The 27,661-nt window shown below is 36.3% G+C and overlaps 2 protein-coding genes and 2 long non-coding RNA genes across 4 annotated transcripts in view; 3 read left to right on the forward strand and 1 right to left on the reverse strand.

The window, feature by feature from the left end:
* Window positions 1-27,661, reverse strand: part of LOC141427343 (mannosyl-oligosaccharide alpha-1,2-mannosidase IA) — a 110,144-nt gene that overhangs the window by 71,195 nt on the left and 11,288 nt on the right. The gene's annotated exons all lie outside the window — the stretch shown is intronic.
* LOC141427347 (uncharacterized) lies at window positions 12,630-14,470 on the forward strand. The gene is made up of 3 exons (XR_012451319.1): window positions 12,630-12,752; window positions 13,379-13,533; window positions 14,426-14,470. It is a non-coding gene; the product is annotated as an uncharacterized lncRNA (long non-coding RNA).
* On the forward strand, window positions 14,476-17,189 carry LOC141427346 (uncharacterized). The gene is made up of 3 exons (XR_012451318.1): window positions 14,476-14,568; window positions 16,552-16,834; window positions 16,994-17,189. It is a non-coding gene; the product is annotated as an uncharacterized lncRNA (long non-coding RNA).
* Window positions 22,160-23,856, forward strand: LOC141427344 (uncharacterized). The gene is made up of 3 exons (XM_074086680.1): window positions 22,160-22,228; window positions 22,349-22,468; window positions 22,550-23,856. Exons 1-3 carry the CDS (start codon window positions 22,171-22,173, stop codon window positions 23,824-23,826), a joined length of 1,455 nt encoding a protein of 484 aa, XP_073942781.1. The 5' UTR covers window positions 22,160-22,170; the 3' UTR covers window positions 23,827-23,856.

Here is a 27,661-nt window from a genome sequence, read left to right on the forward strand (position 1 = left end):
TCACGATACATTATTGCAAAAGGCATGGAGTGATCAGGTGACTACCAGGCGCCATCCGCTCCTACCCGCATACTTTGTGTCTGTGTATTTATGCTGTATTTATAGGCAACCAAAATTAAATGGTGGGCTCAGATCAAAATAAAAAATATTTGTTCTGAGTAGTATAAAGTATTTAATCGAACTAAAATGATAATTATATCTTTCCATGACGAAAAGGGCTTGCGATGGATTTATAACTTTTTAGGTACGTCATTTTAGTAATTTGGGTAGTTATGAATAAAGGTGATTTAATGAATGCTAGGAACTGACATGTCTTATCCACTTATGTTATAGTACTTAAGTGTTGGAAAAATTGTGTTCTGTTTTATCTTTGCTTCCCCAAAACACATCTGATATCGTTATCAAATCCCAGCATGTCTCCACCATGTCGCCAACAGTATTACGTACGTCTTGCGCAATGGATAAATAAGGACGAATGGACGTACATACATAGTTAGCCTGATAGGTAAATGGAATGGCGATATGTTGTTCATAGGTTTTAGCGGTAAACGGTGACATCCGGGTAGCGGGAATGTACCGAGGTTCGTAACTGAGGTTAAACTCTGTTTCATGCAGCAACGTCTGACTTCTTGAGCTGATATACTGAGCATACTGAGCTGTTATTGGACCCCTTACGGGTTTCTGAGCAGTCGCCTCCAACCACCCCTTACAGCGACCCCTGTCCTCGCACTGAGTTTTCTGAGCAAACTGAGCAAGATTTTGACTTGAGTAAACTGAGTAGCCAGGAGAGACCCGCGGGCCGATATTCCTGCCGTTTACAAACACTCGATTTAAACCCACAAACCGTATGCCACCGTTATACAGAAATGGACACAATAGAAGGCACAATGAATTAAAATAGCACTCACCATAGATTCCTCCGCGCACACCACGTCTTAAGGTAAAAACGTCTACCTCGATCTCGCCTACCCTCCCATGGAAAAGCGCCCGTTGTCGAAGCAATTTTGTGACAACTAGCGACATCTAGTATGATTCAGCTGCATTATTTAGCTATCTTGCGAGGGTTCGCGACAACTGCGGCGTGGAAGGCAAGGAGTAAAACACCACACTATTTTCCCAAGAATGTCGTCGTGAAGTTTCAATATTGATGCTCTTCCGATGACCACGAGCACTCCGTCAAGAGTGTAGCGTTACAAGAAGAAGAAGAAGAATGTCAGTGTCATCGCGTTGTAAGTACTTACAATAAGGGGCTGTTTCACCATCCATTGATTAGTGTTAACTGACGGTTAAATGTGATGCCGTCTCCGTCTATTCGAACAAAACAAATAGAGACGGCATCACATTTAATCGTCAGTTAGCACTAATCAATGGATGGTGAAACAGCCCCTAAAACTAACAGAAGCTTAATACCTAAGCGCTTATAAATAAATTAAAAATGATCTAGTAACAATTAATTGAATGATAAGAAGTATGCGTGGTCATGACCAGCATCGATTATATTCATTGATCAGTAAAAAAACTTGTTACATCTATCATGAGTTAATGCATCGTAGTTTTGACAAAACTCAACTGAGCATTTACCAACTTTTACAACAGCATCATAAAAACCGAACCTAATAAAAAAACCGTCAAAATGTTCACCAGCAGTCCGTAAAGTGCTTGTTATCTTGTATCGAAAATATTAAAAGCTGCGAAAGCTCGGCTCAAGCGTAGCTAAAGAGCTTCCTGGAGGACAAACGACCTAGATAAGGCACTGAACCCCACCCAGGGTGTAGTGCTAAGCGGCCCCAGAGCTAAAACATTACCGCGAGCGGCAAAATCGGTTTGCACGCCGCCGAACACGGAAACTAAGATATCGTTTTTGTAGCTACGATTGTATCTCTAGTACCTACCCAAATCAGAAAGAGGTTGTTTTAAGTCGGTTTAATGTTATCTTTATGTTCTGGCTGGTGCTTGTGCGGCGATTTTAGCATGACAAAGGGCTTGTTCTGAAGCCTTTAGATTTGTATGTTGCAGGTTGCAGGTCGAATTTAACTTTTAATCAGATTGACTCACAATGTCATATCTATAAATATTTATGTAGTAGTCTGGATGACTGTGCGGTCAAAAGCATAAATATATATACGTTACCAAGACGTCAAAAAAATCTATAGGTACACCTTTATGCCACTAAACATAAGGTCAATGTATAGATATTTTGACGGTATATCAGTATAATATATTTTTGCATTCGAATGTACCTATGCTTGTAGGTGTAAAACACCTAAAACGGTTAAAAACCTTTAATTACCATGGAAAGTGAATCTATATTGTCCTTCATAACTTGTGTGTGACTTTTTGTTTTATGATCAAATATTGAGATGATTGACAAAAAACAGCAGAGCAGAGCCCAGGTACCATGACGACAGCAGGTTTCATTGTACGCCAATTAAATACAATAATAGCGAATTTTGGCAAGAACAATTTGAAGTATGGGAAAACCGCAGTTACATACATAGCACTCGTATATTGGGCTCGACAAATACAACACAGAAAATAATTGTTAGTATATTTTGGTAACGACCATGTAACGGCATTCAAATGTTTTACTTCTATTGGTTTTTATCGTTATCGAACTCCTGAAGCGGTTTCTGTTAGTCCTGACGTTTCAATTGAACACCTTGCCATTCGGAACTTGATTAGTGTTTGCATATTTACCGGAATGTGTGCAAACAAAAACACACTAACGAAACCGGAACGCCGGGGAATAATTTCAGGTCTCAACGCCCCGGCGTAAAACAACCCGGAAAACATCGGTAACCCCGCCCCCATCACTTCCAGCCGAATAAGATGCAAGGTGAAAAATTAAATGTGAAGTTGTTTACTTGAGCGCCCCTTGATTCTGCACGAACAGACAAATTTGGAATTACAATATTAAATTTGCTCAATGTAACCTTTACTGGCGGGAAGGAACTTTCATTTTTGAATTTCAAATTATGATTTTATGTTCATGGCCAGTATCTGCAATGCTCATTTATGGATTATGGAGGGCGGTGCGATCAGAATTTCTATTCCTAGGCCGGGTCGTATTTACGACGAATGGACATAAAATCTCGTACCTAAGCGGGCTCTAGAGTAACTTAGGTATAAGGTTTTATTCATCCATAGAATCCGAATGACCCTACAACGTGACGTCTGATTTTAGTATGCTCCACTCAGGTAGGGCTACCGCATTGTATAATAAGCGTACAAAATTTATATCGTGTTCTTCCGTGGGCGATCATGCTTCTACGAAAGAAAAAATTATGTAGTCATTCTGAGAGCATACTGGAATGCTAATTCTGGAATGGAAACAAGTTGAATTGCACGTGTTAATGTAAAATCTATATCTGAACTCACCTGTTTCTTTAGTAGCAATGATAGTTTTCCGACAGGCGAAATATCGCTAGATGGCGTTAGCACCGTGAGGTCCGTTTGACGTTTTAGTCTTGCTTGCGATTGGCTCATTTAGATGTTTAACCAATCACGAGCGCGACGCAATGAGGGCTATCGTTTTTCGTCTCACTAGATGGCGCACTGTTGCGTGAGGTTTTTAAGTGTGGCTTTCAGAGTCTGTTATTACGGGCGTTAAAACAAAGTTTAGATTAAAATCATATTTAAAACACCTTAAAACCGTACCATAAAAATATCCAGTAACCACAGTGTTGCTAAGTCCCGTTTTGTTCGGAAAAAAAGGGAGGACCAAAGTTTCCGAAAGACAAAACTGTCTCAAAACACAGACATTCATTGCCCCGTAACGCATAATTGCCATAATTAATTTCAGGTTATGCAAAATATTCACAAAAAAAATCTAATTATAAATAAACCCGCGTAGCTCACCCAAACACTATGAGATTTGACATTTCGGAGACCTCACGCTACACTAGCGCCTCTAGCGGCGAATTCATTCGCGATAGCCCTCATTGTCAAACGGACCTCGCGATACTAGCGCCATCTAGCGATATTTCGCCTGTCGAAAAACCCTCATTCTTTGTTTATTTATTTATTTCAGGAACCTCATAAACGGCTCTCACGATTTCGATGAAATTTGGTATGTACCTATGAGAGTTTTCGAGGGCATAGGTACAATACCATCGAGCTTGGTTTGATCTCGGGGAAAAAGCATGTTGTAGAATTCTTATCCCGAGCGAAGCTCAGTCTATTAGGTACTATTATTTTAAATAAAATAACTTTGACCACATTGAGCTACACTTGAAATCAATAACTAGGTTAAGTATTTAAATCATATACATATAGTAAATGTAAGTAACTCAACTATAGTCATTTATGCGATATGAATTAGGTACAAGTACCAGTAGCACTCATCTTAGGATACGACTCTATTTTTAGGACCGGTAGAACATGTAAAAGAAAGAAAGAAACATGTCAGATATTTTTGCACACTCCTGTGTGGCAGATAATTATGGTTACGTAGCATAACATCTAAAATCAAATGTCATAAATTGGTTTTTCATACAATCAAAATATATACGGTCAAATATATAAGGTCTAAATTCATAACGTTTGTAATCTATTGCTCACTATGTATGTATATACGTTCAAAATAAATAAAGTCAAACTATATTATTATTTATTCGTCTTTTTTCATGAAGCAATTTTTCATGAAGCGTTTTATAATGTTCGCGTTTATTTTTTTCGCTTATTTTACCAATGAACTTAAAGAATTAATGTGCTCACCCGCGACCTTATGATAGTTAAGTTTATGCAAAATATGCGTGTTCATGCAGTTCCTCCAACTCCACCTGTAAGAACACACACAAACCCATGTATCATCAAAACCACACTACACTGACGCGTTTCGAACTCAACCAGAGCAACACAACCGTAACCATGCTACCAGATGTTAGACACCTGGTCTAATAATGCAGGTGACTGTACATGTTTTTAATTCCCACATTAAAAATTGACATCTAATATATTCGATGATTGCCGACAAAACACAAGGACATTTTTAAGTCTCATTGATAACATACCGCGTGTTTTTCTTTTAACTGGTAGCCCTGGTTGGTCTGAATCACGTAGCGTAGCGATGTCTCCTTTTACTTTTTGAGACAACGTAACGGTCGTTCTCTTTAGATTTTTGTTGGTAAGTATTAAAATAGCCCTTACAATCTCCAGTAAGGGTGCTAGTGTTCCAGGAATATCCGAGAGAATACCATAAGCTGTCTAATAAATTCGCTTGTCATAAGCAACGCTTTGTAGCCAGCTTTCGTAATATTCAAGCGCCTCAGGCATCGTTTAACGAAATCACCGTAATTGAGTTAAATTAAGGAAGAAAGTAAATAAATACAAACAATAAACAATCGTCATTTCCTTAGTAATATTTTAGATCGAAATGTCCATTTCTTCTTGTTGCTTGGTTCTACCTTTCTTTGTAATTTTCACATTTTTCGTTGTGTTCGTTGTACCTAATTATTATCAGATGCTACTTGGACCAATTAACGTTCTTCATTCTGTGCAAAAGAAAACGTCGAAGCCTAATTGCATAACAAGATAGGTTATCAACTCATCAACAAGTTTCAGCGCCTAACGTGACTAGATAAGGAAGTGTACATCAAATTATATATAAGTCTGTGAAAACCTACAACTTCACGTCGATAAAATTAAGTTACACTTTGGCGTTCGGCTCGGCCACTTCCGGAGACAGCTGCGTGGAAGTAGGCACTACAATTTTTCTGATATATTTTTGACTCGCCGCATGCATATTCATATACTAGCACTGCATACTAATAAACCTTCAGGATCGGTATATTTTTCAGAGAAAAGTGCCGACAAAAAATCTTATCTTGCGCATGAGCGACGTACCTTTTCATCCAAACAAATCAGTTGGCCAGTTTGATCGGAAAGAGTATTTTTTTATTGAATCAGGTGTTACTTTGCGGAGGTCCATAGCAATGAACTTTAAACAATTCCTTTACTCACCAGCGACCTAACGATAGCTACGTCTATGTAACAAGCATGATGAACGCTTATGTTGCTATGATGATGAACAATGGTTGAGTTAGAAACGCGTCAGCGTAGTGCGGTAGTGGTTATAGTTGTGCTTGTGTGATTTGTGTGTTCTTACAGGTGGAGGAGCTACATGAACACACATTTGTTGCGTAGATGTAATAGCTATCGTAAGGTAAATAATTGGTTATGGTTAAAAAAAATGTACTTAACCATAAAATATCTGCATAAATATAACAAATACATATTAAAAAAAAAACATTCTTATAATACTGATGAAAGCATGCTTTATTGTTTAGTTTTAATAAATCACGCAGGCACGACAAACAGTGATTACTTATTCTAGGATAATAATGTCCATCGTTCAAAGCAAGGCAGCAGTTTTGCGAAACGTCACTCAATCATGACACGTATATGCGGCAGTAACTTAATCAGGCTGATCGTGACTCGCGGCGCGGGGAGAGCCAGCGTCGCCAGTGACATTGTCATTACTAACCTCCCCACGCCGCGCCGCGCCATGAAGCCACCCTCAGCCGTCCTACATTATCACGCATTAACCCAACATCAAAAGACGCGATCAGCAAGGGTAATGCTCCGGTATCTGTATGACGGATGGGGCTCGCCTCCTGTAATAGCTCGCCTTAGGACATTCACAAAATACTTTGTACTCGAGGATGAATGATCAGTTTCAAATTTGTTACCCGGGAACCGGATCTTTTATTAAATGCTTTTTCTTTAAGAGCTGCTGGTTTAGGCAGTTATATTTTTGTTTGTTTGAATTTCAATCCTCAAACAGTAGCCAAAGCTCGGCAGCTTACGCGCATGCAGTCCTTTATCAATCTATGACTGCTTAAGACCTAGCTTGAGTAAACCTGTTCCTGAGTCCATTTGGGTTGCACGGAGTGATACGGTAAGCGTTGTGTGTTTGGATCGAGTGTTAAGTGAGATCGAGCCTAGTGACAGTGGAAGTGCACGCAGTCCACGCGCAAGAATGAAGGTAGACCGAGCACGGTCTATACAACATTAATTTCCATCTGAAAAAAATTTAGTCTCCCCTTGATCATGATAGATGCAACTACATCGGAATGTCGGGAGCTCATCAAAAGTAATCGCGATTTAGTCCCGTAACCCTTAAAATGTACAAATCGTAAGAAACACCAGGATACCCATGTTTTAGTGGAAAATTATTAAAGTACTAATTACTAGTCTCTTTATCATTACATTACTTACATTAAACTATAGAGAACTCGATACAGTTTTCTTTTAACAAAAAAGTCATTTGCTGGGTGTAAGTTGACAGTGAACCGCAACAAAGAAGGGGCCTAGTTAAGTCAGCGGTCAGGGCGGAAGCTGCTCGTTACGGGATATCCTCTGATGGACATTAACAATTACCGTTTAATTTTCAATGAGCATTACCTAGCAGCCGTTGAATCCCCAAGCGGGCATTAAACGATATTACAGGGTCGCTAAATTATGTATCGAGTCAAGGATGAACCGTTTCTGGAACTTTGTCACGGTTATTTCGGGAATAAATCGTTTTAAACTTGCTAATTGGTTTCACAAACGGTTGTGGGCTCATGGATACAATTTGTATCGTAGATGACATGACGCGTTGTTCTGGTATTTAAGCGACACTACCAATTAGTTTGTAATGGTATTTGTAGTGGTAATATTGTAACTGTAGCGTTGATCAACAACATGTTCCCAAAGATACACTATGTTATTACGTACTGGACAATCAACATTCACTGCAAAATCATCATATAATTTCTAATAACGTAAGTCGATGGGTCCTACCTATGTCCTATGTATAAGGGCCAAAGTGTTTTTTCAATTTTGGTTTTTGTGCGTTATAGGTATCTATAAACTATATATATTTAGATAGTGGATTAAAAAAACATTGTTATTCAATTATTTTTCAAGCTATCATTGAAGTAAAATGGCCGAACTAGATGCAATCTTAACGTAAAAGGGCTAAACGTACCTACGTTTGATACTTATACGCGGTAAATCCCGGGCGGTTTTTTTTTAATCTGTGGGCATTACTGCCATTTAGGTACTTGTACGTCAAGCGGAACGCCGCTACCCCGATGCTACATCGTAATGTGATTGTATTACTTAATTTTTTTTTATTTCTCCAAGTATCTTGGGTAACATATTTTTTACCAAAGATTTTAAACTTGAACACGTATGTGAGCCAAAGTACCACATAGATCGTTTTACTGTCTTTTTGAACAAAAGTTTATTTCTCGCAAATTCACGTATACGGGTGTATGTACAGTCACCAGCACCAATATCTGACACAACAAGCGTGCATAAATATCTGATACGACTCTATTTCTAGGGCCGGAAGGACGTGTCAGATATTTTTGCACGCTCCGCTGTGGCTGATATTAATGCTGGTGACTGTACAATAACTTTTAATGAAAAAATATTTTATTAAAATTTATTCATCGTGATTGAAGGACCAGAGTACTATTAGCTGGTGTGCCAAATTTTAGAAGTCTCGGATACACCATCTCTGAGTTACGACAGTTTTTGACTTTGAAAGCCCGTCCTGTAAAGTCAGGATTTTACACTTAAGCCCTTGTACGTAGGACCCATCGAAGTATTCCAAACTATTTGGGTGGAATTAAAAAAGTTGGACCATGTCAACCAAATGTCAAAAGTTCCGCTGTAATATGAGAATTACCCATACAACTATAATTTATGGTCAATCGTCTATCGCGTATCGGAATCTTATTACTAAGTATTTTTACTACCGATCTTAAATGTCCAACTTATAGTTCAGCCAACTTTTTGGACTCCACTAGTCATACAAGTAAGGTAGTCAATGAATTTTATTCCTGGGCCACCATGGAACCTTTTCATAGTAATAAGTCTGTCATTATGGCACGGTGGTCGCCTAGAAATCGAATTGATCGACTATATATTTTCAACGATAGGTATACTGAATTTATTTCAGTAAGTCTTAGTAATATAAAGTGACTTGAAGACGCTTTCATGTTGCTCGGACGATCAATTTATTTTCGAACGTCCTAAGCATAATGGCATTAATGACACGGTTTAATTAAGCTTAACACTCTGAGTACGGCTATGAGATTAAAAATATTAAGTATCCTATAAAAATTGTCGCCATGTGTCTCGTCTAGACGTAGCTGATGAGTAATGCATGCTTAGCGGGTGCGGAATGTCTCCAGACTTAAAATTAACATTTTTATGAGAAAATAAAGGCAAGAATAGTACAAGAGAAGCTGTTTGCCCGGACATTAAGCTCAATAAAAGAGTTCCGGTACGATCTCCTGTTCGCTAATTACACTACGCATTAGGGACAGGGATGGCGCTGGCTAGAGCCGTACCCCACAATGCTTTAACTTGGGTACTTGTACAGGTTTACAACCGCACCGCACACCATGTTTGTACTCAACATATTAAGATCTTGAATTCTGATAAAAGCCTGATTGATAAATAAGTTTTAATGCAACGCTAACGATACGGGAAACACTTCATCCTGGCTGATACGTCATTATTAGTATCTCGCTCTTTTTTTCTCTGTCAAAATGTATCATTGGCCTTGTACTTTAGTAACTAGATGATCTTTTAGTGACGTAAACAAAATTTTGCGCTATAAAAACACGTACGAAATACTGAGGCAGCGATTGTAGACAAATCGATATGCTATTTTTCGCCAAGACTTTTCGTTCATTAATCAGAAAATAATTGACTGTAAAATTATTTCGTCACGAGTGTTCTCAATATGCGCTCGTATGTGCACCGGGAGGGATCCCCTTTTCTCGTAGTGCATCAGGCTCGTGATTGTGGTTATGCACTTTGTAATGATGCAAATTTGTTATTATGACTTTTTGTATTCTTGCTATTTGACGTTAGCCTTCATAAAGATGATGCTTTCTGTATTTATGCTTTTCAATTTTATGCGTAAAAAATATGCGTAATGATGAGTATGCACATCGCTGATTCGGCTAAAAGCAATTATGCGTAACAAAAATATTACAAATAATTTTATGCCATCCAATAGAGAACCGCACCGGGATTTAAATAAGATATTAAGCGGTTGAAAACGAATTTAAAAGCTCCTATCCAAACAATCCCTATCCTTATTATCTCATTATTCATTAATATTATAAATGCGAAAATGAGTATATCTTTGAAAAAATAAGCTTTTACTGCTAATGTTTAAAGCACGATTCACATGACATTGTCAAATACGTAATAGTTAGCATTTGACAACGTTATGTATGAAGCATTTGCTTCAAGATTTGATTTGGAAGTAAAAACTACATTCATACGCCCTAATGTTTTGAAGACAACACAGATCTGAACTCAGGGTAACTCTTAATAACAGCGATAAATAGAAATCAAAAGCATTAATGTTACGATTGCAGTGAACTGAATCGCGATTCGAGAGTGAATTCATAGCAACCCAGACACTTGATACCACGGCTGCTTCGCTTTTACTTCTTTCTAAAATCTCACTTTATACTATTGGTGTAACGAATATATTACTAGGGCTTATTTTACACGCATTACGCAGTGAAGCGTGAGGTAATAATCCGTTTGTGACTGTAATCTTGTTAACCATGGTCACAAGTTAACCTACATCGACTTAATTAATACTTATACTAGGTATACTTTATTAATAACGAAAACAATTCAAGCGAGCTCAACATACCATACCTATGTACTAGTGGTTGATACTATAATTTCAGTGCAATTCATACTATTTCCTGCACTTATCTGTTCGTAGGTACTGCCTAGTGTGGTGTTGAAAATGAGTTGTTATGAATTTGTGAACACGTAAACTACACTGAAAAAAATACACTCCAACTAAGTGACATTTTCTCTTAGTTGGTACCAAAATAATTGAAATAATGTTGAAAATGTTTACTAAAGTCAAAAGTGGGTAATTACAACAACAAACTGATCTTGTTCGAATGTGTTGTTTAATTTAATAAAAGTTCTTTATAAAAATGACTTAATTCTTCTTTACCTTTATAAAGGCTCTTTGTAAAATTAATTACCTTATTTTTGTTTGAGTTTACAAAAATCTTGTGTTACATTGACGATTTATGTTTGTTAAGCTAACAAAGCGCGAAGTTGTAATAATTTAACTTAAACTAGAATCAAATAAGATAAGAAGTGTATTCTACAATGTTATTTTTAGTAGCAACAACAAACTAACAATGTTCTAACAATCAATTTTCAAATTTGCTGCAATTAAATAATGCGTTATATTAAACAACGTCTTAGTAGAATCTACAAATTATTGATCATTGTTATAATTCATATATGGCACGTTGCAGTAAGCAGGCTTCTGAGTAGATTTTTATAGTCATATATTTGAATCTGTGAATGACTTGATCGAAACAAGCAAGAGCGAGCCGCCACGCGCGTCGCGCGTGTCCCCCGCCCCGCCACAGTGTTGCCAGACACCCCACTTTTCCGCTTTATACCGCGCGTTTTTGCCACTGGCCCCGCTATACGCGTTAAGCTAACGCGGATCCGCTTTTTTAAAATATACACGAACAATCTTTAAATGTTACCACTTGCTCGTGGAAAAAGGTGATAAATTCAAAACATCGAACGAACGAAACGCCGAACGCTAACCGTAAGCCGTAACGGCGCAGCGGAAGCACTCGTTGTACTATTCACACTTGCGCGCTTTGCGATAAAGCCATTTCACTCACACGGTAGCGTATACTTAGAAAACAAAGGTCGGGCAAAATTAACAATAACTGACTACTATTCAGCGTACATCGCTTGTTATATTTTGTTCAATGGATTTCATTTTTAGCATAAACAGATAATGTATGTCTATGTCTATACATTTTAAAGCTTGTAGTTTGTACTAACATTTAAGTAGGTGATGTCAAGCATAAGCGACGTTGCGTTGCGATATTGAAAAAAATACGAAATATTGAAATCAAATTGATTAGTTCATCATCATCATCCCAGCCTATATACGTCCCACTGCTGGGCACAGGCCTCCTCTCAGAATGAGAGGGCTTGGGCCGTAGTTCCACGCGGGCCCAGTGCGGATTGGGAACTTCACACACACCATTGAATTGCTTCGCAGGTTTTGTGCAGGTTTCCTCACGATGTTTTCCTTCACCGTAAAGCTCGTGGTAAATTTCAAATGTAATTTCGCACATAAATTCGAAAAACTCAAGAGGTGCGGGCTGGGGTTTGAACCCAGGACCCTCTGCTTGAGAGGCGATACTGCGATAGGTCAAACCACTAGGCCACCACGGCTTTTTGATGATCATTTGATGAAAAGATGTCGAGGACATTTTCATTTGAATAGAAATGAAAATATATTTAAAAATATATATATTGTGATTTTTCTTCGGCATTTCAACGTAGTAAAAAAACCTATAAACGTATTCCGCAAATCCGCATTTTCATTTAAAAATCCGCGTTTTGAAATCGCAGCTCTCGCTTTTTGTATTCCGGCATCTGGCAACACTGCCCCGCGAGAACGCGGCGCGTTTTGACTTGTTCGTTCATTTCACTCAAAGAGTAAAGTAATATTTCACTTTTCCGTTACCGGGCTGGCGTATGCGGTAATGCGAATTGTTTGATTAGATAAATGCTCAACACCGAATAATTGTTATTAGCGCTTACATTTTACATTACCTTTGGATTGGTTTGTATTACTTTGTACATAACTGTACCAAAAAACATGGATGAAGTAGCTGAGCTCCTACAAACGTGGGAGCTTCCTGAACTGATTCCTGTATTTACCGGTAAGTACCTAAACGCTGTTTATTTACTTTAATAGTAATCACTCTGTGTCTAAATATTATTCATTAAAGTTTACCAAACCAGGACCAAACTCTCAAGAGTTGGTAGGTTTAGGTACATTTCATTCCTTTGAAATTATTGTTCGTTTATTTTACTCTCCCTATGTCGTATGAAGGTATAGGAAACCTTTCTGATCGCCTCTAACATGACTTCACAACTGCTAATAATCGTTAATGGTGATTTTCCACCGGCGAGGCGAGACGTGAATTGAAATTTCTATGGCTTTTCGCGCACCCGCCGCGAGTCGCCGCGGGCGCCGTCATACAAATTTCAGTTCTCGTCTCGCCTCGCCGGTGGAAAATCACCTTAACAGCAAGGACCATCGGCCTAACGTACCTTCCTTGATACGAAAGCGCGGATTCAACGCATCTAGGCCCTAGTCTAGGGCCTAGATGCATTGAAAATAATAATATTTATACTAGCCCTTCACTGTCCCACTGCTGGGCAAAGGTCTTTCTTCCCTTTTCCACTCCACTTTATAAATGTTATGTTTTAAAAAACGCATTATGTATATATTATGTACCTATTCTTATACATTGTTTGATAGAAAAAAATCATTCACTTTTAGAACAGCGGATTACTATACAGGCATTATCAGCCTTGACCCCGGGTGATGTCAAAGATTTGATTCCCCAGGCAGGACCACGGGTCCTATTCACAAGGTGCTGGGATACCTGGAAAAATGAATTTTTGCCAGCGGTCTTAAACAATGTATCATTTTCAGTAAGTTCTTGATATTGCTTAAGTACTTATTTATGGCTTGCTTGATATAATATACTCAGTAGCAAAAAAATTACCCAAATTTTGTTTGGTTTTCATATATTTTGGGACTGGGCTAACTTTTTTGCAGCTGAGTGTACCTAAATTGAATGAGAAATTACTGTAGACACCTATATTCATATTTTGTACTAAGGTGGGTATATAAGGGAATATCTTTTTTTATTATCTAAAATATTTCACCTAAACAAACAGCAGGGAAAAAAACAGCAATGCTATTTATTACAGTAACACCAAATTGAATGCATTATATCTAGGCTACAGTTAGCTATTCCGCATTTGAAGCTAAAATCAATCAAGGGAATGGATGGTACCTACCTACCTTTAAATTAATTAAATTAAAATTAATACATAATAATAATAGTACATATGGTACCTAAATGATTGATGAATCAAGCGTACTTTGTGGGGCCATATCAATGAACTTCCACCCTTATACTGCAGAAAAATAGTAGTAGTAGTAGTGTAGTAGGCAGCATATACTTACTGCAGCATAATGCTGAGTCATCCTTTACATCATCAAATGTTATTCTGTAAATTATGTATTATTTTAAGTTCGATCCGAAATGTCTATGTAAAATGGTAAACTATGTGACACACATTACTTATTTTTCTTCATGTAACACCGCCTCCTCGCCACATAAATCCACATATTATATGACACACAAACTCGCTATCACCACCACCATAGTAATCGCATACGCGTTTCGAACCCTGTACGGGTTCATTGTCATTATCCAAATACACCACCATTCCACACCCAAAGAAATTACATACTTAGGTACTAATCTGTAAGATCATACCTAAATGATTATTTGTTGTCTTCTTTCATTTTTAGGCCTTTGATTTATCAAATATAGAGTTAGACTACTCTGGCCCTGGCCCAGTGACCCAAAACCTAAAGAGTGTATACTAGTGACACAAAAAGAAAATACTCCCCCGAGTCAAGAAACAGTGCTGGTGTTAGAAACTCAGAGCGGGGTAAGTAATTTATTTTATGTTGGTGGGTTTGATAGATTATAATTAAATTACCTATTTGTATATTGCTGTGCCCTAACAGGGTAAATGTTAAACCTTCATATTTTAAGATCTTCATCACAACATTTAATGCAGTAAAAACTTTAAGTTTGCATGTAAAATTGTGTTGAATTCTTAATTGCATATTCAAATTATATTAATATATTAAAGCCATGGTGGCTTAGTAGTTTGACCTATTGCCTCTCAAGCAGAGGATCATGGTTCAAACTCAAACCACGACTCGCACTTCTGTGTCTTTCGAAATTCATGTGCAAAATTTTCATTCTAAATTTACCACAAGCTTTACGGTGAAAGAAAACATCATGAGGAAACCTGTACACACCTGCCAAGCAATTTAATGGTATGTGTGCAGTTGCCAATCCGCACTGGGCCCGCGTGGGATCTATGGCCCAAGCCCCAAGGCCCGAGTAGCTGATAGGAGATTTGTGCCCAGTAGAGGGACGTATATAGGCTCGGATGATGATGATTATATTGTTATTTAATACACCACTTTAACACAACCTTACAATACAGTGCTATAAATAATATATTATATTGTTTAAAGCATTGTATATAGCTTCCACTATCTATTTTAATTTTTAAACTCATTTTTTGTCTGTCCCCAATGCTCCTCTCATCCACTCAAAGGTTGACTGGTAGAGATCCCTTAAAGGGATAAGTTCGCCTTTGTATATAGGTATCTCAATGTTGACAATTGTGCTTGTTTACTTATTTTGTACAATAAAGAGTTTAACCGACTTCAAAAAAGGAGGAGGTTTATACACATACATAAATGTAAATAGAAACATACAATTACATACATAATGAACTATACTAATATAATATACATACATACATAATAATTACTACCTACCTGATAATTTACCTACTTAAGTACCCTTCTTACTTATTTTTATTTATTATTACAAGCTTTTATTTATAAAGTTTTACCTGTCCCGTTGTCTGTCTGTCTGATGGTAATCATAATCAAATCTTGCAAGTTAAATCGACCGACTTCCAGTGGTTAGATTGACTTGAAATTTGGTATACTTATGTAAATTGCGTGACAATACAATAATCTGGTAGTTCAGCCAGGATCGTCTCCACAGGACTGAACTCTTCAACGGTTAATGACATCGACTTGAAACTTGGTATGCAACTTGTTTGGGTGACAATGTACAGTCAGCAAAAAAAGCTTGTATTAAAAATTTAATTTTTACCAAAAACTTATTCAAGAAAATTGTAATTTGTAATCAATCATTATTATAATTTAAAATTAAATAGTTAAATTTTGCTTTTTTCTGGTAACTCACCAAAAACCGGGCAAGAGTGAGTCGGACTCGCGGACCGAGGGTTCCGTGTCAGTGTCATGTATAGTAATATTTGTGTTACTAACCATACATTTTTTAAAAATTTGAAGAACTGTATTTTTTATTTTGTAGTATAAACAAGCCATCTCTTGAGTAATGTAATTTTTATTAATTTCTAAAAAAGATGCTATTTAGAAATCGTTTTTACAAGCTTTTATTTCCTGTAATCTTTCTATAAACTTATCACACAGAATAATTTCAGATTTGCGCAGGGCGTAATATTGATTGTTCTTCCAATTTAAATGCACCAATTAGGTACAATATTTACTAGCTTTTATTTAGTTTCACCTGTCCGTTGTCTGTCTGTTTATAATCAAATCTTGCAAGTTAAATCCGACGAACTTTCAGTAATTGGATTGACTTGAAATTTGGTATACTTATGTAAATTGCTTGACAATACAATAATCTGGTAGTTCAGTCTTCGCAGGACGGAACTCTTCAAAGGTTAATGGCATCAACTTGAAATTTGGTATGCAAATTTAGTTTGGGTGGCAATACAAGTACAGTCCGCAGAACAAGCTTGTACTTATTAAAAATGAATTTTTACCAAAAACTTATTTTCTATTTTCCTTTTCAGCAACTGGAAAAATTGCTCAATGATTCACTGGAGACAAGTTCTTTATTGATATATAAAGGTGGCTCTTTGGACGGCGACACAACTAGAAATTTGCTGGCGTCCGTCATTGCAAAGGAATATTAAATAATAATAGAAATTCCCCAATAGTGGGACCAATATATTTTAAGTGGGCTAAGCAGATTATCGAACTCTTTCCGGGGAAAGAACCACTACCTACTATATCCCCGCGTGTACAACAGCAACGGGCGTTGTTTTACAAGCTCGGGGGAAACTCGTACATCAGGTATAAGTACACACAGACTCACACCACATGACCGCACCCACATATACACGCATACATCGCACAAGACGCACGCACAGATACATACACAAAACAGACAACCCACACGTGTAATCTTAACTTTGTAAGTTTTTATTTATTCAGTTTCTTTTTTTTTTTTAGGTTTTGAACAAAAGGAGGCGCTTTCAGCAGCTGGGGTCCTTGGCCACAAAAAAGAGGACCAGGGTGGAAAGCCCTGGATCGTCATATCCAAGAAGCCCGAGGCCACTGCCTGACAGCCTTAATGACACACAAGACACCCAAGACACACAAGCTAATATCGAAGAAATTCTAGTATGGCTTCAAAATTCATCCGAACCATGGGCCTTGTGGAAACAAAATGGCAACAAACTGCCAAGCAACGCGTTCTCAACTTGCACGACTTACAAAAATATCAAACAATAGAAAGCTATTTTAACTGTTACCCAGCCTTAAAAAAACCCCATGGTTACACTCTGGTAAGTATTCTAAGGTTTTCAAAAAAATACACGAAAGTACATAAAAATTCAACTAAAAAAAAAGAGAAAAAAGTACGCGATATTATTATATTACTTCAGTTATAATAGATTTTATTGTAAGTACTTAAATAAAATTAGAATATATTTATAGAGTAGATAGCTAATCAGAATAAAACCCTTGTATTCACCCATAATAATTGTATATTACTGCTCTAATCAAGGTGTGGTCCATGCGTTTTGAAGCTAAACATAGAGTTTTTAAATTGGCTTCAAATGTATCATGTAATAGAAAAAATTACTCTAACTTTAACGACAAAACATCAACTACAGTTAAATGAAACATTTCTTAAAGGCAAATTGCCTCAGATCCTTAGGACCGGTCCAGTTGTTCGTGTCGTTAGTGACGAATCTGCCGATAATCAATTCATACAGTCACGTTTACAATTATTGCAAAATAAGTCCTTGTACAAGTTACTTGGGCCACTGTGTGTACTACACGTTATGTTAAAGGTACCATCTTAATTTATGATACAATTTCTAATAATTCACTGCCCGTGTTCTTTAAAGTGGAAAATGTCTACTTGTATGATTCAAATGACTTGATTGTTATGGGAATATTAATGAGTACTTTGTCTTTGATGAGCATTTTTTGCATATGAAGTTGCAGAAACAGAAGTAAAAGAAAATGTTGTTAAATATCACAAGAATTTAGTGTCTCCTATCCCATGTAACATTAATATTCTCAGTAACGGAAAAAAATATGTAACTTTGCGATGTACGTTATAAAATTGATGTTTTTTTTTTTGTTTTTTGACTTGATTCCAATAAAGCAATATTTAAAAATTATTATTTATTTTATTACATTATAATCATTGAATATAGCTAATAGGCAATAGATATAAAATTTGACCGTGATTTCTCGCATAGTATACTAAATATTGGCCAATTTAAATAATTTACGTATTTGAGCCTTTGTAAATCTGCAATGCTTTTTTTGTATTACAACCAAGTTTAACGCATTCGTTGTCACCTGTCAGAGTCGAACCTTTTTCAGGTGCCGCAAATGCACATGTGCGTTCAAACGCCTGTGAATCTTTGCCAACGGCACTGGACGAGTCACCAAAACGCATTATATGCGTCGGTGGCAGTGAATGCGTTTTAAGTACACATCAAGCTTTGACGCGTGTAGAATGGAGTTTTATTGTAAAGTTTATGTGCATTTGACAGTACACAAAAATACATTGAGATTTTACAAAAGTATTTACATATCTCACTATCACCAATGATGATATAGACTGGATTAGCAATCGCCATAGCTGCGGTCGCGGAATTTTAGTTCGATTATTAAATCTAGATGGCGATGACATTATAGCTCGAGACTTTCGAAGCAAAACAATAAGACTACAGATGTTTTTACTGCATAATAATGCATTTGCAATATTATAAGACATCTGTGGTATTATTGTTTTGCTTTTAAAGCCTCTGGCTATAATGTCAGCGCCATCTAGATTTAATAATCGATCAATTTTTCGCGGTCGTTCTGACTATGGCGATTGCTAATCCAGTCTATGTCATCCTTGTCTCAACTACGTAAATGCTTAAATTGGCCAATAGACTTAGTAAATATGATGATGAATCATGTGTATGTTAAAAATAATCTCAACTGAATCTATCATCTGTCAATAATCACATCAACAAAAATTCTTGGTAAATGCAACAAGTTACCTTGTCTAACTAAACCTAGAAATCCAATAGATACAAATAATCACTCAAGTTAAATGAAGTATTTATTTTTTTGATCTCATGAAATTAAGTAGTCATATTGGGTATGATTTCAACTGAAATAAATAACTACCATTGTTCAACTAACCATTATCTTAGTTGATGGGGCCATGGATCAGTTAAATCTAGAATCGAATTTTGTTAATACAATGAAGGTTCATGGTTGTAGAGGACAAGTTGTGGTTGTCACGACTGTGTGGCTTTTTTAAGGCCAGTATTAGCTTTTTTAACGCAAATAAGCAACTTAGTTGATTATATTAATAAATTGTTTGATCTAACGAAGCTTAATATTTACATTCAACATAAATTAAGCTGGTTTGACTAAATAATCATTTTTCGACCAATCACTGTCTTAGTTGATGGAACTTAAGGATTAGTTGAATCTATGAACAATCTTTGTCAACATAGTAAGCAACTTAGTTGATTATATTAGTAAATTGTTTTATCTAAAGAAGCTTAATATTTACATTGAACATAAATAAAGTTGGTTTGACTAAATATCATTGTTCGACTAATCACTGTCTTAGTTGATGGAACTTAGGGATTAGTTGAATCTATAAACAATCTTTGTCAATATAATAAAGTTTCATAATTTTACTGCACAAGATCTGAATGAAACTAACTAATCAACCTTTATAAGGCCAGTACAGTAATTTGACAGACGAAACTAAGACAATTTAACAAATTTCTCTTTGCCACAGAAGTCAAGATCTTGACAGGCTCATATGGTATCAAGATGACGATTATAATAAACAAGATATTGTTTGATGTAAACAAATTTTTTTTTCAGTGATATATTGGTAGATCTATAACCATGAAGGCAAAGCAAGGCCTAACTATAGGGTAAAGGATTTTCGTGTGTAGGTATCTGCGTGAGGGAATTCAAGTTGGTGAATTTCGTGTTAGTCAGCACAAGTTAAAATTTTGTATAATGTAGACATACCACTAAACTATAAGTGGGCTGATAAGTGGGCAGCGGGAAAATTCCACTCAGTAAAATCCTCGTATTTTAAATTCATTTAAACATCTTTGTACTTATTTCTTCTTTGTTTTCTTAAATTGCTAACATGTTTTCATTGGAAATTGGAAACATGAACATGAGCAAAATGTTCGAGAATTATACACTTACATCATTTTATGCACGTCACATTGAAAATGAGATAAGAATCGTAACTTCTCACGAGTTTTTTATGCACCAGCGATACATAAAAACGTAAAACAATGCTAAGATCAATTCAATGGGGAATACCTAAGTTGGTGCAGTTAACCGTGGTAGGTAAATTGCTTTGCAATCGTGCGTCCTTCGCGCTTGGCTTGGGGCATGTCAATTCTGTGATGTTATCATACATACATACTAACAAATAATCATGATAATTATTCGCAATTTTGAATCAAAATTGCTATTGAACACGGGATATGGTACGAGTCACTTTGCGCTACCTGTTATTGAATTTAAAAAGTTATAGAAATAGAAGTGCGCGAAAATGAAGGTTTATCGGTAATTAGAGCAAGACGGCGGCGATGTGACGTGTCGCAAGTAGGTAGGTAGGTATGTCGTGTCGCTACCGTGCTGTCCTAGTGAACGAGAGAGGACTACCGCTACAAAAGTACAGTTTCATGAAGACTAAGTTACTTACGTATTTAGAATGTGTTCGGTGGGTATTGTAGAGTAACCAATTCTACACCAATTATAAAAGCATGTGACAGTGATTGCGAATAAATTTGCCTTGTGGGGATTTCCAGCGGCGTATAATCGATCTAGCTTCGTCTAATTACTGGGAAAACGCGTGTTTTCGAGTTTTAGCCAAGGTACTATTATAAAAACGTGTATACGTACGTAGCGTTATGCGTATTGTTCCTATTGCATAAATTTGACTTAGATTTAAGTATATTCTTGTTTTGCTTTTAATTATTATAATTGAATTGAATTCTATTTTGTCATTTAAAATTTATCGCTGACAATTTATTGTAATAAGATTTTTTTTTTGTATACATTTGACAATCCTTTTGTGAATTTCTTGTAATTAACTGACATGTGTTTATAATGTATTTTTTCAAAAGGTAATAAATAAATCTAATCTAATCTAATCTATGTGTACGCGATTCGTAAAATAAGGGACTAATTGCATGGCAAGATGAGATTCTTAACTCTTTAATCGAAAACCAAAATATTTGAAGCCTAAAAACCGCAAACACTTAAATACAGATCAACCATTACCGTTGTCCGTTGAGTTGAGTAATGCAAGAGCGTCTCCAAAAATAGATCCATCGCTAATTGAGTAGTATAATTTCAGTAAACATCTCTTTTAGTCCGTCTTTAAACTGTACTTTCATGTGAGCTTGTTTAGAAAGAATATAATACACGTGGTACAGATCTGTTTCAGTACACGAAATAACCCTTAGAATAGTCTACACTGTTTGTAAATACGCGCGATAATAGGCAAACGTATGCTGTTATTTCTGGTCAGGTAAATCTATATTACATCATGCATGACATATACAACCTATTCTATACAGGTTGATCGCTTGTATGAGTTACTTAATGATGACCTATAGATATTATTATTTGTACTGTCGTTAAAGAGACAAAGCGTTTGTAAGTGACAAGGTAAGAGTGTTCGGATGCTAGCAGATATTTGTCGGTAACTATAAAGTTGCATGTGTAGTCTTATTCAAGTCGTCAATGTTTATTTAGAGGCATCACATCTGCATTCACAACTCTCAATTCATGGAACTATACTCAGCGGCACAAAATTTGGCCGAGCCTTCATACAAAATTACCGATTTTGCATACATTTGAGAGCCAGATTTTTTGCCCCTCAATATATAATAGAATCGTCCCACGATAACTCTGCATAAGATATTAATTGGCAACCCAGAAAAATCACGCTGTGGTAATACTTTTTTCATGTTGTCACTCAGACATTTCTTTAATTGATCGTGAGTATTTTTTTCGAGGTTTTTGCGAATCCTTCTTTCGAAATGGTTAAAACAATTAAAAGTGGAGTTCGAGAACTTATATTCAAGATAATTACTCATTTTCAAAATGTAAAAGAAGAAATGGAGTCCGTCCGTGAGCAAAAAGAGCAATGCTTACATAAAATTCTAACCTCTACGAGTAAGTCCCTAATAAATTCTTGATATTTTATAGCTATTTTCTGCTTTTTTTATATTATTTTCATGAAATAATATGATAAAGTAAAGATATATATTTAACTTGTATATTCGTTTTTTCAAGGGGAATTATCTGAAGCTGTTCAGACAACAATAAAAAATTCTGTTGACAAACTCAAACAAATGGACAAATTGGACGTCAGCGCAGAGGCGACATATATTCAAAAAATTAGTTCAATGACTGGTAAGATGTTGTTTGAACTTGTTTTAAAGGTCTAAATTAGTAATATTTTCTAGACTTAACATATTAACTTATTATTTGTAGGTATTAGCTTAAGAACAATTCGCCAAATCAAGCACGAAGGTAATACAAATTCAGGCATATGGGTAACTCCTGGCAAGAAACGCAAGTGCCGTGCCACGAAAAGAAATATTGATGACTTCGATAAGGTTGCCATACGTAACCTGATAAATGAATTTTACTTAGTAAGAAATGAGGTCCCCACAATCGCAAAACTGCTTAGTGAGTTGCGACAATCTATTCAGTTTGATGGTGGTCATGAAACACTACGCAAAATTCTACATGACATGGGATTTTGTTTCAAGAAAAATGTTGAAGAGAGAACCATATTAATGGAAAAAAATGATATTGCTGCAGCAAGACACAAATACATTAGAAAAATTACAGAATATAGAAATATGCCTTCAGAGGAAAGAAAACCGATTGTATATTTAGATGAGACCTATATTCATGTTAACTACAAACCAAAAAAAAGTTGGCAGGGTCCGTCAACTTCTAAAATGGTCACTAATATATCAAAAGGCAAACGGTTCATAATTGTACATGCAGGCACTGAATCAGGATTTGTAAATAATGCCCTTTTAATATTTAGCAGCAAATCAAAGTCAGCCGATTATCATGATGACATGAATGCTGCCAATTTCTCAAAGTGGGTTCAAGATAAGCTGCTGCCTAATTTGGATACACCAAGCATTATAGTTATGGACAACGCAAGTTACCACACAATTCAGATTAATAAGGCACCAAATACCAGTTCAAGGAAACAAGCAATCCGTGATTGGCTTACCTCAAATAACTTTCCTTGGGAAGAAACATTCACCAGGGCTGAACTTTTAACTTTGGTAAAACGCAACAAACCCGACCCAATATATTATATTGATGAGCTGTTAAAAGCAAATGGGCATGAAGTATTGCGGTTACCCCCATACCATTGCCACTTGAATACTATTGAACTAATATGGAGTATGGCAAAGCGAAAAGTAGGCAGCGTAAATGTAAAAGGTTCAGCTCGAGATATGGAGGCAGAAGTAGAGCAAGCATTTGCATCTGTTAGTCCGGATGATTGGCATAAGTGTGCCGAACATGTAAAAAAATTAGAATCTGAACACAGGCAACAAGATGGGTTATTGGATGATCTGATACCATTTGTTATAAATGTGCAAAGTGATGATGACACTGACAGTGGGGAGAGTAGGGAAGCAGAGGTTGAAAGAGAAGAAGAGTCCGAAGGAATTCAGGTACAGGAAGAAGTGTATGAGGGAGTGGAATTTTTAGACTCTGATGTGTCATTTAGTGAATAATAAATATGTCAGAAACTATTTAACGTTTTATTGCTTTGTTTTGTATTTACCTGAATTTATATAACACAGCCTTGACCAAAAGTATTGAGCACCTGTAATTTGATACAATTTCGTTGATTTAACCCTTTTCCAGGTCCCGCTAATTTAGATGCGCTATTGCAAAACGAATCATAGTTTTATATTGTTTACCTATGGGGGATTAATTTTAAGACGAATAGTAGGTACTTTTAACAACTTCAATTGGTTTTTTACCATATTGTAAATGTAGCAAGGTCGAATATTTGTGTAAATTTATATGGTCGCTGTCGCTATATGCACTATGCCTGGAAAAGCGTTAAATAAAAATAGTTTTAATTACTAGATCACATCTATATATTGACGAATTTAATATTAAGTTGGCCGTCAATGTGCCCTTTTAAGTACAAGCAGCAACTCTTTCAGGAACAGAACTGATAAGTAAGTAGGTATAATAAATCATACTTATGCGAAATCTAATATGCAATGCATACTTCCATAGCGTGATTGATATTTCAATACAGCGTAACTAACAATTACTATTTATTTGATGACAAATATTATTTGATTTGGTATGTACGTGGGCTCGGTATCGAACTATCACCGACGATTGGTGGAATTAGTTAGGACGGGACGAGTAATGTATGACCCCATGCTATTACGCCTAACTATAAATAATAATAATAATTAAAAGTTGGTGTCGTTGTTTTTTTTTAAATATCCAGTGTCCAGTAAGTTTTAGTAAGTTTTGCCGTGAACGGTAAAAAAAAATAGAAAACGAAATATAAGAAGTAATAGTATTGGCGGATGAACGATGACCTGTTTAAAATCTAATCAGAAGTTCAAAACTTGTTGTTTGACTATAAATCAGTATTGCCACAAACAAACTTTAGATTTCTACTGTTGTCACTTCATTGCAGAGTTATTGTAGGTTGACTCTAGCACGACAAAGAAAACAGAATTCTGCTTAGACGAGATTCACTGGCAGAGATCCCTTCTGGGATAAGACCGCCTTTGTACTTAACACTTTGTTATTTTTGTAACCTTTTTGTTTTTCCTTTTGTAAAATAAAGATTATAAACAAACAAACAAACGAAGTAGCGGGCAGCAATTAGTAGGTAGTTAGGTCGTACCTATCAACGAAAATAACTCTGATTTACAACCTGCCGTGTAAGTGTAAAAAAAAGATTTTCCTTTCCAATTTCAAATCACACTGTGACTGAATTCAAAATAAAAGGTATTTGTCACTGTCAGAATTAATTTGCGGAGTTAAAAACGCACCCCTGCTAAACAATTTATGACTGATGGTCACATAAAATGTATTTTTATTTCAAGTTATAAATTCGTCTAAATGTTTTTGAATTTAACAAAGGTATATAATTAGTATTTTTGTCATGTTGAATTGAAGTTGTGGAATTAAATATTAACGGCTTCACAGTTCCTTTAAGTATGTATGTGAACTCTTTATTGAACATACACACACACAAACATCACACCTGTATTCCCAAATGGGGTAGGCAGAGCACACGAAACGTTACCGCTTCGGAGCCACTTTTAGCAATTTTCGGTTTTAAGCTTGACAAAAACGGTACAATAGTGACATGTTGCTAGCCTGTCGCGTATACGGTATACCTTAACCTATATCCTTAGTCACCTCTTACGACATCCACGGAAGACATGGAGAGGTGTAATGCTAACCCGACACCACACGGGTGTTTATTGAACATAAAAATAAAATACAAAGAAATACAAATACACAGAAAGGAGAGAAAAGGCGAGCTTATCCCTAAAAAGGGATCTCTTTCAGGTAACCTAGAGTTAACCTAGAGCTAACTCAAGTTAACTGGTTGCCCTGTTTTTTTTGTGCTAATACTTCAACAACTTAATACAGTTGACATCACCATTTATAGTTGCGGTCATCCATGAACCGCTACACCCTGTAACATACATACAGTCTAATAAGTGTAGACTAAATTCTCAAGGTATACATCAATATATTTAGTAACTGACATTTACCGTGTTCATCAGTTTATTAAATATTGATTGTTTTGTTTACTTAACACCATACACTTCATCGGTGATTCCTTTTATTTAATAAAATGTAGAGACGGTCAATCAAGCTTATAAATATAGAGTTAACGGTACTATATATAGAATAGATAAAGATGCAGCAGTCTTCTTTATAGAAATTTTATTTTGTACAGTCGAGTTCGTAAACTTCTGAGCAAAAATTTGATCAACAATATCTGAACACGCTTCTATGCCGTTAACAATAGTCGTGTTCAGATATTTTTGATCAAATGTTTGCTCAGAAATTTAAGAACGCTACTGTACGAAGCGCAAAGTACCAGGAAACTTTTTAAATTGCTAAAACATTTATATAAATTATATACAAACCGAATAAGAAGCCTACAAAACAAACGCTTATGTTTTTTTGCAAAACATCCACATTACTACGTTTACGTGACGTGAACTACCCAACCCCGTCAAATTCAAACAAACAAACAGGTCCTCACGCCAATTTACTACTTTGTTTTGCATACCGATAATTTATTCGTCTCGGTTTGTAAACCAACCATGTAATCTTACGTATACGTCAATGACTGACACCAATCTAAAAGAGCGAAAGTTAAAACAGCTTTTAAAGCTAACGTTGATTCTACGACGCAGACGCAGATGATCGCGAGTGTTTCCACATGTGTATCGCATATTGTAATGACTCGATGATGTAACCGATGATAAAATAACACGACTTCGGCTCCGTTTCTACCAGAGATGTGCGAGGATGTGTTGAGAGGAATGTATTTTTCATGAACCAATAGAAACGCTCCATTTATCTAGCGTCGCTCGCTTAGCTGTTTCCACTAGAATACTAGATCATTTCTGCGCGAGGATTGATAGATATGAAGCTTTCTATTGGAAAAACACATTCCTCGCAATAGATCCTCGCACACATTGGCGGATACGAAGCACACGAGACGACCATTTGCCGCAATCTTGCCGCGATCCTCTCGGATAATTAAAAGTTGGCTATTATCGGTCACAGGACTCCATGACGAAAGCTTACATCCATCATTCCGATTAAACCCGGTTTGCACCAGCAATGTTGGAACGTCGCGGTAATTTTAGCAATATATTAGTCCCCAAGTAGTATTAATTGAAAAGAAAAGAAAGAAAGAAAAGAAAGAAAATAATTTATTTATAACAGCAATGACACAACAATGATTGAAAGTAGCAACTTCAGTTTTTACAAAATGTATCGGCATTAAAGGGGTATACACCGAGTTTTTAACAGGTACAGGAATCTGCATGAATCTGGTAGTCGAAGTCAAAGATATACTGAGCGACAAAAAATGTGGCCCTCAAATGTATGCAGTAATCGGTAATTTTGTATGTAGAGTGGGCCAAATGTGCCACTGAGGACATTTACATCTTACTAAACCTCGTCGCTGTTACTTCATATTTGAACTTCTGAGTAAAATTGTCAAAAAACATGCAGTGACAAGGTACTAAAGTGTAAATATATCTTTGACCTTGATTCAATAATGCGGGTATTGGACCGGTATAATGTACAGATTTGAAGCCGTGGTTGTAGCACGTTTTAGTCCGACATCAGCGCATGCAACCCGTCTATTTGGATTGAAGAAGTGTAGGCAGCGTTATTGAATCCACACAGCCAAGACCACGCTGCGTGATAGAGACAATGCACAAAACGACAAGTGAGACAAACAGTCTATTATAATTACTATAATAAGATTACATAGAGCAGTAGCACGATTTCAAACGGACAAAAGTCTACGTAGAACGATTTTACCGAGAA

This window comes from Choristoneura fumiferana, chromosome 4 (assembly GCF_025370935.1).
Source record: "Choristoneura fumiferana chromosome 4, NRCan_CFum_1, whole genome shotgun sequence".
NCBI classification, from domain to species: Eukaryota; Metazoa; Arthropoda; class Insecta; order Lepidoptera; family Tortricidae; genus Choristoneura; species Choristoneura fumiferana.

What these genes read in the sequence shown, in the direction of transcription:
- LOC141427344 (XM_074086680.1), top strand. Translation starts at nt 22,171, where the DNA reads ATGGAGTCCGTCCGTGAGCAAAAAGAGCAATGCTTACATAAAATTCTA. An exon ending in TAAAATTCTAACCTCTACGA is followed by an intron (nt 22,229 to 22,348) that starts GTAAGTCCCTAA and finishes CGTTTTTTCAAG; the next exon opens with GGGAATTATCTGAAGCTGTT. An exon ending in AAAAATTAGTTCAATGACTG is followed by an intron (nt 22,469 to 22,549) that starts GTAAGATGTTGT and finishes TATTATTTGTAG; the next exon opens with GTATTAGCTTAAGAACAATT.